Genomic DNA, 17,920 nt, shown 5'->3' with positions numbered 1-17,920 from the left:
GAGCAGAAAATAGATTCATTAGATCCTTGCTCTCAGTCCCGCAATCCACCCCAACGTATTCCATCCATAAGGAGGTGGGTCTGCCCTATCTATCTGATACCCTGAGCCTTGCTCCACTAACTTTGTGGCTGAAACTGTGGACAAATGATGACCTACCTCTGAACCACAAGATTTTGCACGATGTCTTATCCTTGGATAAATACACCAGTATCCCTTGGTTGGCATATGTAGCTAAAACCCTTGCAGATCTGGGTCGCCCAGATCTTTTTTCATCTCCGGAAAATATTAGGAGACAGGACATAGTAACCATCAAAGAGTTATTTAGGGACAGGCAGGAAGCACGGAGGGAGGATCTCGAAGTGTTGAAACCCGCAGTAAGGGCACATAACCTCCTGGTTTGTACACCCTCACTCGCCCCCTACTTGAACTTTGTCACATTCCCATATCACAGGTTTTTATTATCAAAGTTCCGATTTAATTTGATAAATTTTTATCTAGGTTCATTTAAGACCTGGCAGAAGCCTGAGCAGGCCCCACCGTGCTGCTGCGACAATTTTTCGGTGCAGGATACTCTGCACTTTGTTATGTTTTGTAGTATATACCATGAGCAGAGAAAGAAATATTTGTTGCCTATTTTGAAAAAAGCTGGTTTTGTCCAAGTAAGACCAGCCCTGCTCTTTCTACAACTACTACCTAACATACATGTTACTTTTTGTATGGCAAACTTTCTGGTAGCCGCAATGCGGGCGAAACCTGTTAGCCATAGCTTACTTTAAAACTTCTCTTGTTGTTTGAGCATGTTTACGTGATAGATTTGTATAGAAATATTTTATCCATGTCTAAAATTTTTCTTCTGTTTGTTTATTAGGTTTTTTTGTGTGGGAAATGTAAATAGATGTATAGTAGGCATTGCATTGCAAAGTAATTTTTTTTTTTTTTTTTTTTTTTATGTTCTTTGTATGACTTGTAATAAGTCGAATAAAGATATTCTGACTGACAGTGTGTCTTACTGTTTTTTTTTACTTCATTATTCCCCTATGGGAATGTGGAGCCTATGGGCTAGACTAACTTCCATTAGGCCTACAGATTACAGACACGTGCTTAAGTCCACTGTAGCGGATGTGAAAATAAGTATTCTGCAGAGTCCAAAGTCATATTTGTACTGCTTTTGGGTCATCCAGAACTGTCATTTCTCTGAGCCAGCCATGACCAGACCCAGGCTGAGGGCTGACCTCAGCTGGAAGGATTGATAACCTTTCTTCCACAAGCAAGGGCCTCCTCTCCATGAAGAGATGCTGGGTGGGGCTACAGGCTGATCCATCACTAGGTGCCAGGCACCAGGCTGCACCAAGGAGGGAAGGAGTTGGGTTTCAGAGGCCATGTGGCCAAAGACACTGGACAACGCCATTTTGAACAAACCCAGAGGCTGGACAAGAAGGAGGGAGCAGGGGCAGGGAAGTTATGTATCGCTGTTTGATAGGACCAACAGAGACTTCCTGCCAGCCCCCTACTCAACTTTTTTAAAGTGCTTGCACAGGAAGAGAAACTCTCTCTGGGGTGTGGTCTGCTGAGCCTGAAGGTGCTGGAGCCTGGCGCAATGGGCAGTTGGAAGGAGCGACCCCTTGACTGCCCCCAGGACCCTATCAGCACCAGAAGAAGAGCCCAGGACCGGTGTGCAGAAGCAGTGGCCTCAGCGCAGGGAGAAGAGAGGCTAAGGAGGGGAGCCAGGGGAAAGGCTGGTGCAAGGAGCCAGTGAAGACAGCTCCCTGCTGAATCCACCTCTTGGAGACCCGGAGGGCGAAGGAGCGTGCTCCCAGTGACTGGGGGACGCAACCAGGAGCAAGACGACGCGAAAATGGGGCAGATCGGACCCCCAGGGGGTGAGATATGGCACCCAGAAGGTAGGCGACCTTTGACCCCTAAGAAGACAGACGACGAAGCGCGTGGGGCTCCACCGCCCGTCTCAGATGCCCCCAGGTGGCTCAGGTCCTGGGGGCTGCCCCCAAGGAGAAGTAAAGACGGGGAGCGCCGTGGCGCTCCCCATGAAGGTGCCCTGCATGGGGGCCAGGAGCCCACCCTGGCCCCCACCGAAAATGGAGGCAGGGGAGCGCCGTCGCGCCCCCCCCAGCGAAGAGGGAAGCCGGGGAGCGCCGTCACACTACCTGTGAAAATGCCCCCACGGGGTGCCAGGAGCCCACACTGGCCCCCGACGAAGATGGTGATGCGGCATGCCGTCGCGCAACCCCGTCAGGAGAAGGAGGGGCCCGGGACCCCATCTCCGGGCCCCGAAATGCAGAGTTGGGACCGGGGAGTGCCGTCTCACTCCACTGCAGCCAGCGTGAGCCTTGGTGTTTGCCCGCCGGCGCGGGCAGACCAGACCTACAGCGCTGGCTCCTGCGGCAGCACGCAAGGCTGCTGGCCGGCGGGGGCAGCCGGGGGTGGGTTCCCCAGGCTGCCCTCCAACAGGAAGGCCTGCGGGGGTCCTGGGTGGGACCGGGACCCCGAGAACAGGCAGAGCGGCCGAGGGTGGGCTCCTCGCACCGCATACACTCACCCTGGGGGTCCTGGTGGGACCGGGCCCCCCAACGAAGACTGAAAGCGACGAAGCGCCAGCACCACCAGCACAGCGGGAGAGCCGCTCATCCATTATTCACGAAGGAGCACAAAGCACCCCATAATGCCTTGCCAGACATTTGGAAATCTGCGGTTATGGTGCTTGTGGACCCCCAGAGAGGGGGTCACCCTCAAGTGAGAAAGGGTGCTGGGGTTAGCTGCTGGAGAAGCGCAGTCTTTCCCCCCCCCCCCCCCCCCCTCCCCAGCATGAAGAGAAAAGTCACCCTAGGTGTCCTGAGAACTTGAAGAATAACCCCTCAAGGGCTCAACCATCATTAGAATATCTCTTGAAAAATGCACTAAGGAATGAAGGGCTGAGTTGGGGATGTCTGGAGAAGGGCATCCCCTGGAGGCAAAGAGGTGTAATTGCACCAGTAGCTCTGAAGGTTTCATGGGTAAACTGAAGTACTGGTGTAAGGTGATGTCATAAGTAAAAGGGGGGTTACGTGACCAGACATTCCTGCTAGGGTGTCTGGCTGTATAGGCATAATCCTGTGATTTCATCTGTGATGCCTTTAGGGGCTGTAATTGCAATGCATTCTAAAGATCCACAAATGTGCTGAGTACTGTCATTCTAAAGTGTGCGTAATCATGGATTCTTGCTGCTGCGCTTAGGTGAAGACCCCAGACTGCTAGCCCTTAAGATATAGAGGTGCATACTTTATAGTCAGTAGGAGATGCTCAGTCAGGGTCATGTGTCACCAAGGTAGGTGTACCCCTTTTTAATGCTTGTTGAGGTAATGGGGTGGGTGCCAGTGCGCAGGGCCCTCGCTCCAGGTCATGTTCAACTAACTGCATTGGGGGCAAGATGATGTGCATACATGGGAGTGGTGGAACTAGACCACCCCCCCCCCCCCCCGCGGGAGGGGTGAAGATGTTATGCAATGTCACAAAGTAATTCCAACAGCTTATGTATATTTGTAAATCGGAGCATAGTATTGAGTAGTGTGTGTGTTTAATAAATGTACTCTTACTTTTATAAAGCAAAGTACAGACTGGACAATCAATTATTGGGCGTTATTTCTGCGCACCTGCAAATGGCGATTACTAGCCCACACCACCTCCCTTGAGTAAGCCTCAGACAGCTCTGCAACTCTACCCTCTGAGAGTCAGGCACTACAATTGGGTGTTTGGTTCCCAGTGAAGGACAAATTTAGTCATTTTATTTGTGCAGGCCTCACAGATACTGCCTCGTTTTCCTACAGTGAGTAATAGGACGAAGGTCTTCATCTTGAATCCATGATTTAGAGTCTCCGACATAACAGATGGTGAACCAAGAGACTCTGGCCATGAAGAGTAAATATAGGTATCATTTTTTCCAAACACCTCTGTTCGGAACCATTCAGTCTGAAAAAAGAGGCATCCAATCCCAGAAGAACAGCAAGCAATTGTTCACATCTTCCCTTATTTTATGCAGAGGCTTGTTTTCCCACAGAATATAATCCAGGTATCGCCAACAAAAGAAATCATTCCTAAACCAAAGTCTCTGACATTTTCATCCAGAGGATAGGTGTAAATGTAAAAAAATGGGACCATGCTGAGGCACTCAGCATAGTAAAGTGAATTGGGTCGCTAGTAGTTACATGCTACTGAGGGATCTAAATTGAATTTTCTCAAGACAGGTTTTACCATTGACAACTTCCAACTATTAAGAACCATGCCTGAAACTAGTGTAATTTAGAGTGTAGGCAAGTGAGGAAATCGTAACATGGGTAAGATCTTTTAAAAATATTAATGTGGCAAATCTTATGACAAACCAGATTTTAACTCCATTAAGATTCTCTCCACCTCATCTTCTGTGGCTAAGAGCAGAGGTGGGTAAGCCACTGAATGTTCAAGCCTGGCTTTGGCTCAACTCGAGGTCTCATTGGAAACTTGAGCCCATGAACTGAGTTTTGATGTGGCTACTGCCTGCCACACTCACCCTACCCTTTATTCACAAAGATGAAAAACACAAAGCAATAACACGTTGAACTGGATTAACAAATTGAGTCTTGTTTCGTGGCTGATTCCACAAAGGGAAACCGGAAAACCTTGATTAATTGAGGCTTCCCCACTTAACCAACTTGTGAGATTCTAGGCAAATATTTAATATTACCGACCCTCCTTTTTCTGCACCATCGCATGTGAAAGCGCCTTAAAATACTCTAGTTCAGAATACCAGCTGTAGGCCACACAGGGTTCAAATTACCAATGTTGTGCCTCTTAGTTGACTAATGGCACTGTCGTCAGGGTGGGCGCAGGTCCAGGAATGGTTTCAAGTTCATTTTTAAAAACTATCACTTAATAAGTGCTTCAGTGCAGTTGTGTAGTGTGAGGTATTAATGTCAAAGGCTCCACATGTTCAAACCAATACAATTTTTTGAATTTGTAAGTATTATATTTTACGTGACGTTTGTTGTATGATTGAGTTCAAGCCTCGACTCGTGGAGAGAATATGAAGCAAGCCAGACCTTTGGCTCGGCCTGTTGATGTGTTGGCTCACCCACCTCTAGCTAAGAGTAGCATATTATCTATCACCAGAGGTTCCACTTTTCTCATTTATTACGGAAGTAGCATCAAGGTCATTAAGGACATTCAGCCTTGTAAAATATTTGTGCAGAGTCTGAGAAATGGAAACCACTTAACCCCTTCAGTGCCCCGCCCTTTCCCCGCCCTGTGCCGGGCGTTGCATTAGCGGGCGGGGTTCATGACGAGAGTCTCGTCATGGGCACAGCGCAACCGCGCTCCATGACTAGACCATCTCGTCATGGGCACTGAAGGAGTTAATATCAGTTTACGACTAGGCCAACTTGAGAAATGACACAGGGTACTGAGTGGACTGCAAGGTGTCCAGTAGTGCTGCCTTTGCTTTTCAACACATGCCGCCAGGTATGACAACTCAGACTAATGGAACTAAACAGAGCCTTTAAAGTGAGCACTAGGAGGTCATGACAGCAGGATTTGGAGTGGAGCCATCAATTCGTCTAGGTTTTTTTTTTTTTTTTTAAGTTTTATATAGCGCTAACTTGACCCAAATCCAATCAGGTATCACAGCGCTTTACATAGCACCAGTTACGTTACATTAGGACACACATTCATTCTTTGTTAGGCACGGGGAGATTAAGTGATTTGCCCAGAATCACAGGATGTTCAGCGTCAATACCGAGCCTCGAACCCAGTTCCCCAGGTCCGAGGTTGAGGTTCCCTGGACAGTGATGCTCCACATACCACGGATAGCCTGCAGTAGTTGTTGTGGCGCTTGTTGATAGGTCTCAATAAAGCCAGCACCATGACCTGGGAAGGGTCCAGCGATTAATCTGCCAAGGAATGAACTTGACACCATCTCCAAGACAGCTCCTGGAACCGAAATACAGCTTGTTATCCTATGCAAGCACTGGGAGTGGCATCAACCAGCAGATCCACTAAACAGCCACTTCTGTGCTGCTCTCCAGAGAACGACATTTTGTTAGTTGTCCATCTCCACAGCAGGTTATGACAAATTGTCTTCCTTGACTTGTACAAACAACGTCATGATCATTGGCCACTCTGGCAGTAGTGGCGTAATTCTAACTGCTTGACTACGAGCTAAAAAAACACTGAAGGCAGAGTGAACAAATACTAGCCAAATGATAACTTACAGCAAGTTTAACATTAACCACCAAATACCCCTTCCGATTCTTCATTCGCAGAAATCAATGCGTTTAGCAAGATGTGGCCGTCTCTCAGTGGGTAGTAGTACAGCCTGCATGAACCTGCAGAGAGCAGACCATTCCGAAGCGGCGGCCAAAATAAACATTCCTATCTTACGTCATAGTTCAGCGGGTCACAGAGGTGGACTGGTCAGTTACATGTCAGAACAAGGATATCTTGCTTCAACTAAACCATTCTCTCCCACGTTCACACGCTGTACGGCACAGCCTCACAGATTCTCAGCAAGCCCTTAATGCTAAAAATAAAACTAGGTTATGCGTTTCTGACGAGCAAGCCGCGGCCTTCCTCCGACAGGCCTCTTCTGTTGAAGACTGCTTCCAGAAAAATAAGTTAGTCATTAAACCAAAAACGCTGACAACCAGCAGCAGAGACGAGGAGCACTGAACTTTAGCATAACTCGGGAGATGGTTTTAACGAAGATGAGCACTACACCGCTCCATCCTCTCCCCCTACCCCCCCGCTTGATTGCCTGACACTGGAAGACGTGTGGGAGAAATGAAGGATGACGTATCCAAAAAGACATCACTTTCATTAAGTAATTCACCGGCAAACCTTCATCCGCTACTACACCCATGAAAGGTTTGCGGCTACGATTGAATAATTAGCAAATACGATACCTTGGTTCACTCGAAAAGAAGAAATACGAGAAAGGAATGGATAAACCCTAACTCGACACGTTTTACGATTTTACTTGTGTGTGAACACTTCGGACGTTTATCTAACGCACAGGCCCCAAAGGACAAGTATCGCTGACAAATGATGCTGTGCAGGCGAGCTGACTTTCAAGCACAAGGCCTATGCAGGCTACTAAAAGCGTTAACTGCTGAGAGGCTGTGAGAGGGGTGGGGCGAGCTGTGTAATACTTTCAAGGTGCAGTGGTCGACTTGACGTTACCTGTTGATCTTTCTGCGTTGATTTGGTACTGGTACTTGGCTGCTTTACTTGCCGACGTCTCAACCTTCACGCCCCCTTCTATCACTTCAGATTGGGCGCTGCAGCCGTCCGAAGCCTGTTCCTCGCCATCTACCTCTTTCCTTGCGGTTGATACGGGTTTTGCTCCTGGTTGGCTTGCCGCCGCCCCATTATCCTCACTCTCCCCAGAGCCTCCGAACCAAAACCAGGCAAAGATAGCGGCGAGAAGCCCCAGTACCAGCGCCGACCACATGCCGCCCACCACCTCACCCAGAGCGCCCCTGCCCCCGGCGGGAGAGTTCGGTGGCTGCGCGTGGGACCCTCCTCCTGCCATTGCCTCTCTGGGTAAGTAGGCTTGAGAGAGCCGCTGCACGCACTCGGGAGGCACCGTCAAAGCAGCGGCAGAGCCGGCCTCCGTCTGCACTATAAAATCTTCTTCGGCTGGGCGGGGCGTCCGATGTCACTCCTCTGCCCGCCCTCACACGCAGTCCACCGACTGCCCTGCGTGGATTAAAAGGTGCAGAGCCGCACGCACGCACAGGCGGAGAGATAGACCACAAATCTGCTGCTGCCAACGAACGGCTCATGGATAGGCTAAATTGGGAAAATTCCAAGCCTCTAAGCCCTATCCGTGAAAAAGGTGCTGCAGTTTTCTAAATTGTGTTTAATGCAAATGTAACCTATCCCTTCACGGCCATTAATCTCGTAGAACTTGAAATTCCTTTTAAAATTTGTTGGACGGGATACAAGTTGTATGGATAGTCCCTTAAGCAAAGTTTGATTTATTTTGGCAAAAAGTGAAGCTCGTGCCTGAGTTACGAACTCCGTTGGCAAAGAACGGGATCCGGGCTGACGGCATCATGGTTACAGCAGCAGCGTTTCGGAGTCCTAGACTCTCAGACGGTCGCGGTAATACGACTCTTTGGGGGAATTCTGCGCAGTAGCGTAACAATGTTCTCGGAGAAAGAATGGTAATGTATAAAACTGACCCATAACGGGAGGAGTGGGGTGGGCAAACTACTAAGCAGATTTGAACAAGCATTGGCCAAACCAATACGTCTCACCTTGGTAAACTGGTATGATGGTATCTTTTGTATATTTTACAGCTCTCATCTGCCACAAAATATAAAGAAGAAAGCGCAACAGCCATATGGTTGCAATAACAATATGAAATAAAAAAAACTGCATATAATTATATTCAAGTCAATTTATTTATTTCCAAGAAGTAAATTCTTACAGAAAACACTACACATGTTCAAACTCATAAATTGTACACTTTAAAATCATACACGTCATTACAACTTGCACTTTACACAAACCAGTATGGCAGATACCTTCACAAGTAGGAAGCATTTTGGGGGAAACAGCCCATTTATAGCATACACAAAATAAATCATATTTTTCAGGTGTGTATCGGTTAGCCTATTAATGCTGGACTAATTACGATATTTAAATAACTAAAGTGGATTGTACAAGGCCACATGGCAGAGACCACTCAACAGAATAATTAATATTTTAAAAATAGCTTTAAAAATGCATCAAATAGGTCTAAAAACATCCCATTTTGTTAATTATATTAAAACTGTACAGTGATTCAAAGCAGCCAGCTATGCGTACAACAACAGGTATACAAATCCGTTTAGTTTTATTTTACAGCACAGGAAAATATGATTTTTATTGGCCAAAGAAAGGACGCTATGTGCTTTGAATTACTGTATCATGAAGGTCTAGACACAAGGATGACTAAAAATGGAAAATGAGTATAAAACATGGAAAGGAAAAAGGGACGCCCATGCACTTGCTGACTCCACTGCTGGGGAGCGGGACAGGACTTCAGGTCCCAGGCTCTTTTGCGGCAACGCCAACACCCCCACCACACGCCTGGAGGCACTTTAAAAGCTCCTGAGGGCTCCCGCAGTGCAGGACGCCCGTGCACTTGCTGACTCCACTGCTGGGGAGCGGGACAGGACTTCAGGTCCCAGGTTCCTTTGCCGCAACGTCGCCACCAATGCCCTCACCATGCACTTGGAGGCGCTTTAAAAGCTCCTGAGGGCTCCCGCAGCCCAGGACACCCGTGCACTTGCTGACTCCACTGCTGGGGAACGGGACAGGACTTCAGGTCCCAGGCTCCTTTGCGGCAGCGCCGCCACTGACACCCGCACCATGCGCCTGGAGGCGCTTTAAAAGTTCCCGCTGTGCGGGACGCGCCCGGGCCAAGGGCGGGCCCATCTGCTCTTATCATAGATCGGAGGAGGCCAGGCTGGGCCAGGTCTCTTGGCTCATCTTTTTAGGATTCATGCTGTCAGGTCTCTGTTTCCTCAGAACACGGCTCTGTGGACTGAAGCCCTCAAGGGCAGGAACAAGGTACTCGCATGACTTCTTTTTATGGTGACTGGTGACTGTGTTCCCCTCAGTGTTATTTTTAGTGTTTAGTGTTATCTTTAGTCCCCATGATCTAAGCTCAAGAAGTGCTTCCTGTTCTCCCTTTTTTGAAGCTGAAGTGTTTAAATCTGGTATTGTGGGTTTATTTAAGTCAAAGCGACTCCTGACTAGTTAGTAATGGGCAAAAGAAAATTAGCTGTTGGGGGCCCGCAAGGGACTAATGTTGCAGGGCCAGTTGCGACGATAGACTCCTTTCTAACCAGAGCGGCAAATGTCATAATGAAGGAGATAGCCCTGACAGAGAAAAGGCTCTCCATGGAGACTGAGAAATTAGCACTGGGCACTGTTGGGCACGGTCTAACTCAGGAGGAAATCAGGGTCCGATTAGGAGAAATGTGTCCCACTATACCCCCAGCCATATCGACGGAAGGCCTAATGGGTGATCTGGATTCACTTACTGGTATCATCGCAGCCACCCTAACAGCAGCTGATGATTTGGACTGCCCCCCAACCAAGAGATAACAAACTGGTGGAAGCAGAGCCCTGAGAAAGTCTCTGCGGACTAAAACAATCCCCCCACCAGCTGAACTTAATCTGGAACTGCTGCTGTATAGCCTCTTTGTAAGGCTAGAGACTATGACCAAAGCCTTGTTAGCACCTGTAATTTCTAAGCTGGAAGGAATTGAGTTAAAATGTGATTCTCTTGCCTCCATACATAATAACTGTCTTTCAGCCCATGATATAGCAGTTGGATGGAGGGGGGCTCTTGTCAGGTATTTAGCGGCTCGGCCCATGTCCCCCAGGTGAGCAGCACCCAAGCTCATCAGGCAATGTGTACTCAGGCCCCAGTGGGTGTGTCTCATCTTAGCAATATTGATACTAATCGCATTCCAGGTGGGCGGCCACTGTATCTCAGGTGGCCCATCGGGAAGTGCAGGTATCCCAGGCTGCCCATAAGGATGGCAGGAAACTGCCAATGAGGACCCACTATCTACACTTACCTTATCCCACCATAAAATGGCTATGATTAAAAACAAATGTACACTTGATCTCCCTCCCCAATCAGCGCCTTTAGTAGATGTGCTATTGGGGGTTCCTCCACTTACATCGGGAACCAAGGAAACTTCCATGGACCTCATTCATAATACCACTCACTGGTGCAATAATAATGTGATGAGTGGCTCTAATATATCTCCTGACATCATCATGGCCAGAAGAGTGGGTTGGATTGGCCACGGGACTAGGAAAAATGTTTACGGGGACTGCATAATCATTAACTTTAGGCACCCGCGCAAGCCAAAGTGCTAGTAGGTTACAAATACAAGAATGGCAACAAATCTAAAATTAGAACAGTCTCCCTACAGTCTTTTTTATCCTTTTAAACATCCCCTAGCAAATCGTGACTGGCAGTTACTGTTTATGCTGGTTAAGCCCCCTCAAGATAGAAACATGAACACTACACTACCTTTAACAAATCGATACCTACCACTAGCTAACCCCAAGGACCTTGATGCAAATGACTGACTAGTGATGGTGGCAGGGACAACACAGGCTAAGAAGTTGCCACCTAAGGCTCTTATCGAACCAATTGTAGCTGCTCCCATATTCCAACTCCCGCTGGATAATCCCCCAAATTCCATCCCCACTCCAATCATCCCTGATGATGTTCCAACAAAGGTATTGTCCTGGAATATAGCTGGCCTTAGGTCAAAGAAGGGCGATATTTCTTGGGTACACTTTCTTGCCACACACCATATTGCTTTACAAGAAATGTGGGAGCCCAATGATTGTTTCTATCTGGATGGCTTTACTTCGTTCTGCAAACAAGCAATCCCATTGAACATGAGTAGAGCTAGGGTGGGGGGGTTTCTTTTAATGTTTAGTCTTAAATTTTCCTACCGAGCCAAATTGATTGACTCTCGTTCCCCCCATGTGTTAGCAGTGGAACTGTCAGGAAAGAATCTCCCTACTTTGCTAGTGGTACATTTTTACATTTCCTTCTCCAGAACTCATGAGACCGAACATCACCTGACCTTAGAGGATTTACTGGAAAGTTATAGGGAAGGAAGACAAGCCTATTATAACACACTAAACTTAAGGGATTTTAACACCCGCAAGTGCTGCCTTAATTGCTTCTCAATGCTGGAGGAGGAAGATGGCTTTCAGGTGTCAAACCACTTTGAACACACACCATCAGGCATCCTCTTAGAAGAATTCATCTCAGCCCATAATCTGCACTGTTTACAGCAATCAGATACGTCTGCCCTGGTTCCTACCTATGCAGGCAATGGTAGCTCAAGCACAATTGACCACATTTTGCTATCTGCTTTATTAATACCGGCTGTAAAGAATCAAAGCGTTACTTGGACCTGCTTTAGTGACCACAATCCTCTAATATTGGTTCTCCTCCTCTCGGCTGCCCTTAAAGGGGGGGTTGCGAGTCAAATCTCTAATATAAACATCAGCATTAAAAACCAAGCAAGAAGATTGAAGTGGGAAAGTATTACCCAAGAGCGTTTTTTAGAGAACTTGTACACCACCTGCGCTCCGGAGTTTCAAGTTTGTATGGACCCGGCACCACATGATAGAGCTATTCTAGATGCCTTTGATACAATCACTAAGCAGGTTGCCTCTAATTTATCTATTAAAACTAGAGCAAGATGCCCAAAACTTAAAAGGTGGTTTGACGACACTTGTTTGGCTGCCCACAAGGAGCTAATGCAGTCCCTCAAGCAAAAACCGAGGGACTCCTCACTAACTAGGAGTTGTAGGAAGGCTTATAAATCTCAAGTTCAGGAGAGGAAAAAACATATAAGGGAGCAGGCCTGGGAGAAGCTCAGTTTAGCCAGTGTCTTGACTGATAGCTTTAGAATTTGGTCTGTGGTCAACAGTCCTCTCTTTTCTGATACATCAAATTCTAGCAGAGATTGCATAATACCTGCTGAGAAATGGGTCCAGTACTTTGGCAATATTTATAGTGATATCAACTTAGCAGAAGCCGTGGGACTGACAGTTCCCGGACTAGCAAGTTCCTCCCTCCATTTTAGAACAGATGAGGTTTATAAAGCTATCACTTCAACATCCGGTGAAAAGACCCCTGGCCCTAATGGGGTACCAGCGGACCTTTACAAGGCCGACCCCAAAGTCTGGGCCAAGATTTTAACACATGTTTTCAATGCTGCATGCTCCTGTGGTTTTCCCTCGTCATGGGCAAAGGCGGTCATTATCCCCATTTTTAAAAAGGGTGCCCAGGATGACTCGGCATATTATAGACCGATTTCGCTCTTAGATTCTGCGGCAAAAATCATGGGGAAAGTAGTACTGAATCGCCTAACAGCCTGGCTTGATCATGCTAACATCATTTCTGATCTCCAATATGTATTCAGGCAGGGGAAAGGGACACTAGATCAAAGACTTAATCTCCATTTGGTGATAGCGAAGTACACTGTTGCCAAGGGGAGGGTTTTACACTTGGCCTTCATGGATCTAACCTCAGCTTTTGACCTTGTCAATAGGATTAAGCTGTGGTTAATTCTGCGTGACATGGGGCTAGATGCAGAACTGATCTCTTTCCTGCATACTGCTCATGTAAACACCACGGCTGTAGTACTGTTTAATGAAGACGGCAGCCTGACAGATTCCTGGGCAGTAGGAAGGGGGGTTCGGCAGGGGTGCATTCTGGCTCCCCTGCTGTTTACGCTATATAGTAATAAACTGGGGGATTCTTTAACATATTGTTGCAAAGACATTCCCAGGGTCGGCACCAAAATGATCCCCGCATTCCTGTACGCTGATGATGCGGTTTTATTGTCCAAAACCGCAAGAGGTTTGCAACAACTTTTAAATTGTTTTATAGAATTTATGAATTAATTAGACTTAATTACAAATCTTAAGAAGCCACATGCTATGACCATAGGTTCCCGAAAGGCGACCAAAGCCAAATTTTATTGTAATGAGGCTGAGCTAACCAAAGTATCCACGTTCCCATACCTAGGAGTACTTTTTGATTACCAAGGCGCTTGGTGCGCGCAACAAACCCTCATAAAGAACTTTCAAGCCAGAGCGGTAGGGGCTACTCTGGATTTCGCAAAGAGACTAGGGTCAAAACCCCTCCCCGCACTATTGAAGGTTTAAAATGCAAAATGTATTCCTATGGCCACTTATAGATGCGATATCTGTGGCTACAAGGACGCAAAGGGTATCCAAGGGGCCGAGAATAATTTTATGCGTAAACTCCTTGCGGTCCCTGTTGCTACCCCCGTTTGTAATCTACATGAAGAATTTGGGGTGGGTTACATCTCGGATCAGATTGCGGTCGCCCTGTTGTTACGTTGGTTGAGAATCTGGGCTCAACTGACCCCAAATTTAAACCAACTCATAATTTCGGACTGCATTGCACTGGAGGGGGCCCTACACATTCCCTGGCTGAAATACATAAAGGAACAGACAAGATGTCTTGGTTGTCCTGAGTTGTTCCTGACCCCCAGGCCCATGGGCAAGACCGCCATTAGAGATCTTAAACAGCAGTTCATGGACAGGTGGCAAGGCCTTAGGGAGGAGACCGAACTAGCCAAACCATCAGTGAGAAGGTTTGCCATACTGTGCCTGGGTCCGCAGATGAAATCCTATCTATCCTGTGTCAACAAACCATATCATCCTTTTGTTTTGACGAGATTCCGTCTGGACATGGTTCCCTGGTTACTGGGATTCCCCAAAGGTTATTGGAAACCAGAATTACTAAAACCCTGCCCCTGGAAAAATTGCTGGGAGCAGGATACCCTCCGTCTAATGTTCTTCTGTGCCTATTACGATCCTTTGCGCAGGAAGCACATTCGTGCCCTACTCAGAGATTGTCGATTTGTCCAAGTGAGGCCAGGCTTACTTTATCTTCAAATGCTAGTCTCACCCATGGTTTGTTTTGGGGTGGCAAGTTTTTTAATTCGGGCCATCAGACACAGGACTAACCTGCCGTTGTATTAGCTATCTTGTGTTATCAGGCAGTGTAAATACGTTCTCCTAAACGATGCAATGTACCTTTAATTAGATAATATTTATGGTCTTGGCTCACCGTTTTAGCACTGCTGCACTTTACATGATATATCCTTTGTAGGTTTTTAACGTGACCACTGTAACAGTAACACTGGATGCCTTTTATCATATAATGTATTTTGGGGGAAATGTGTATTTTTATAAAATCGTTTGCTTTTATGGCTCTTGGCTGCCGAATATAGTATATTTGACAGACTGATCACTCAACGGAATAATTAATTTTATAAAGCTATCTTTTAAAATGCATCTTAAATAGGTCTAAAGCATCCCATTTTGTTAATTATATTCAAACTGTACAGTGATTCAAAGCAGCCAGCTATTCATACAACAGGAATACAAATCCATTTAGTTTTATTTTACAGCACAGGAAAATATGATTTTTATTGGCCACAGAAAGGACGCTATTTGCTTTGAATTACTGTATCATGAAGGTCTAGACACAAGGATCACTAAAGCTCACCTAGCTGGCTGCAGCTTCACGGAGGCCTGACCCCGGGGGGCTACACTTACCAGCAGCCCAGGACGGCCCCAGCATGAGTCTCTTGCACCCTGAGGCGTATTTAGTCACTGCAGAGCTCCCACAGCGTGGGAGCTCACCTTGCTGGCCGCAGCTTCACGGAGGTCAGACCCCGGGGGGACTACACTTACCAGCAGCCCAAGCGCCAGGAAGGCGCCAACACAAGTCTCTTGCGCCCGGTGGCATATTTAATCACTGCAGAGCTCCCAAAGCACTGGACGCGCACGGGCGTGCCCGGGCAAAGCCTGGGCCAAGGGCAGGCCCATCTGCGCCCGTCAGACCCTGGAGGAGGCTCTGCTGGGCCCTTTCTCTTGGTTCTGCAATGTCTGCAACTTGCAACCGGTCTTGTGGTGTTAATTTACATCCAGAACACAAAGGACTCCATAAGGTAAGTTTATTTCATGTGACTCAATTTATAGGTACATAAGGGCCCTTGTTTAATACACTATGGGGAAGCGAAAGCCCACACATGCCTAAAAAACCACTGCTACCACTCTAGATGGCTTTTTGCAAAAGGTGGTGTAAGGAATGTATGACGTTACACTGCAAGCAAATACCAAGCGGTAGGTGACAACGTTGTCGTTACAACGACCGCATTGTAACCACGCATTGCTTTACATCGCAAGTCGTTTCTACAAATTGTGCGAGAGGGTGCACTGGACTTAGGAATAGTATAAATTACTATTCCTACTCCAGTTAGTGCAACAACAGGAAATGTGTTGGACTTAAAATCCAACACATTCCCTGGTGTTGCACTCCACCTAGCGCAAGTCGTAGAAACGACTTGCGATGTAAAGCCACGCGTGGTAACGCAGTTATTGTAACAACCGCGTTGTTACCAACCTGCGTGGTAACAGCAGTGTTGTAAACGCTGTTTCCCGGTCGGAGCTATCAATAAGGAAATAGAGCGTGCTGAACGGAGACTTTCTCGGGCACCAACACCTGAGCATTTGCCTGCTATCCAGTTACCACCTTCAAGCAGAGATTCCTACACTGACATAGCAGAAACTGTTATTGTGGACAGGCCTCAAGCCCCTATTTCCCCTACTGTGATAGTTCTGACCCAGGGTGATCCACGAGGTATACGGGATGGTAAAGTGACTCCTCGTACAACATCAACGAAGTCTGGCCCATTGACTGTAACTAGAGGAAAGAGGATACAAACTGAGAGAGTGGGGACTGTTCATTAGATCAATAGTCAGTCGCCTAAGATAAAAAGAACTAAACAAACTCACATATCAGGAAAAGTTGTTAAATCATGTTTAGGAGAGGTAACCAATGTTGGGCAGGATGGGTCTGATATTCTATCTGGAAAACGAAGTAAGTTAGTTCAGGAGGCTCTAGCACCAATTCTGGTAAGACTAACCAACATTGAGGAGCAGCTAACTATTGTTTGTAAAGCCTTAGCGCCAGTAGAAAAAACTCCACAATCATCCCTAGTGAGAGATCTACTGCGAAGAGATTTAGCCAAAGGGCGGGGGGGGGGGGTAACTCGCCGAAGGCCTCATCTAATGGGGTGGTCTCTGGGAAAGTACCATCAAACCTCAGTGGTATTCCCCGGCCCTGTCGTCACACACAGGAGACCACAAATATTAGCACACCAGTCACGTTAGTAGAGGATTCTGTTCCTCATGGAAATTGCCCCCCAGAGACAACATCTGGGTCAGGGTGTCCCGCTCCCCAAAACATCTAATTTAGGGGATGGGGGTAGACATCTTCTGGGGGACACAACGTCCCACAGTCTCTCACATGGCCCATTAGATGGGAGTGGGATTGCTGACTCACTAAATCTGCCCCAGAAAGTACTCCCTACACCTTGATTTTAACTAGGGTTCTGAGGTTACTTCCTAGCCAAAAAGAAAGCTGCCAGAGCCTTATAAATAAATCTGCACATTGGTGATCCAGGAAAACCCCCACCTTATTCCAATTGGTTCAAAAACATCATCAAGGTCAGGCGGGTGAGCTGGGTAGGTGGCACAAAGAAAAGTATTGGGGGGGACTGGTGTCGTGCTTAATTTCAGCGATGCGAGGTGTGTTTATCATGCCTTAAATCAGCTGAAAGACTCGCTTAGCAAGCAGATAAAGGCTTGACCTTTGGGATTTTTTTTACCCTCCTAGCCAGGTTCTCTCCCATGACATGCGGCCTATTTAGCTGAGACATATTACAGATGTCCCCATCCGCCCCCCCTCTTTCCACCCTAATCGCTATGAGGTACTCTCAGACCTAACTGAGATTGATTGACCAGCTAAACAACCTGGCTGGCATCTAGATAATGAAAGTAAGGGCCCCCCATAAGTCGATTCAGAAGGAGTAGTGATCAAAGAAGCACTTGTCAACACACAATCCCCTAAAAACCCTGTCATTAATTTTGTTGGCCCCTCTGTAAAGGTGAACTTGAGCAACCAGAGAATCTGTCCAGTGGTTGCAAATATAGCCATTGAAAATAGGCGTTAGTGAGAGGGACTGATACAGATACCTGTGTCCAGTCCTTTTGTCTCAATTGTTCTACCATCGGATACTGGCCTGGCCCACTCTATAACCTCAGTTAAATAATCTCCTGGAATGTAGCTGGTATCCACCCGAAATTAACAGAGTAGGTTTGGTTAGAATATATCAGGGGATTTGATGTTATTTGTTTACAGGAAAAATGGGCTAAAGAGAGCATAGCGATGGATGCTATTATGCCTTTGACGTGCCTGCCACAGCATCCTTATCAGGGACGGAAAAAGGAGGGCTGGTAACCTTACAGTTAC

At 47.1% G+C, this 17,920-nt stretch overlaps 1 protein-coding gene across 1 annotated transcript in view; it reads right to left on the bottom strand.

The window, feature by feature from the left end:
- Positions 1 to 7,673, bottom strand: part of STBD1 (starch binding domain 1) — a 70,823-nt gene extending 63,150 nt beyond the window's left edge. Inside the window, exon 1 of the mRNA XM_085640969.1 lies at positions 7,201 to 7,673. Coding sequence (XP_085497095.1) covers positions 7,201 to 7,552 — 352 coding nt within the window. The 5' untranslated portion in view covers positions 7,553 to 7,673. The remainder of the gene's footprint in view (positions 1 to 7,200) is intronic.
- Between the last annotated feature and the right edge of the window lie 10,247 nt (positions 7,674 to 17,920).

The sequence above is a fragment of the Triturus cristatus genome, chromosome 2_2, assembly GCF_964204655.1.
Source record: "Triturus cristatus chromosome 2_2, aTriCri1.1, whole genome shotgun sequence".
Lineage (NCBI taxonomy): Eukaryota > Metazoa > Chordata > Amphibia > Caudata > Salamandridae > Triturus > Triturus cristatus.
The sequence above is the reverse complement of the archived record's forward strand: the minus strand, read 5'-3'. Positions and strand labels throughout refer to the sequence as shown.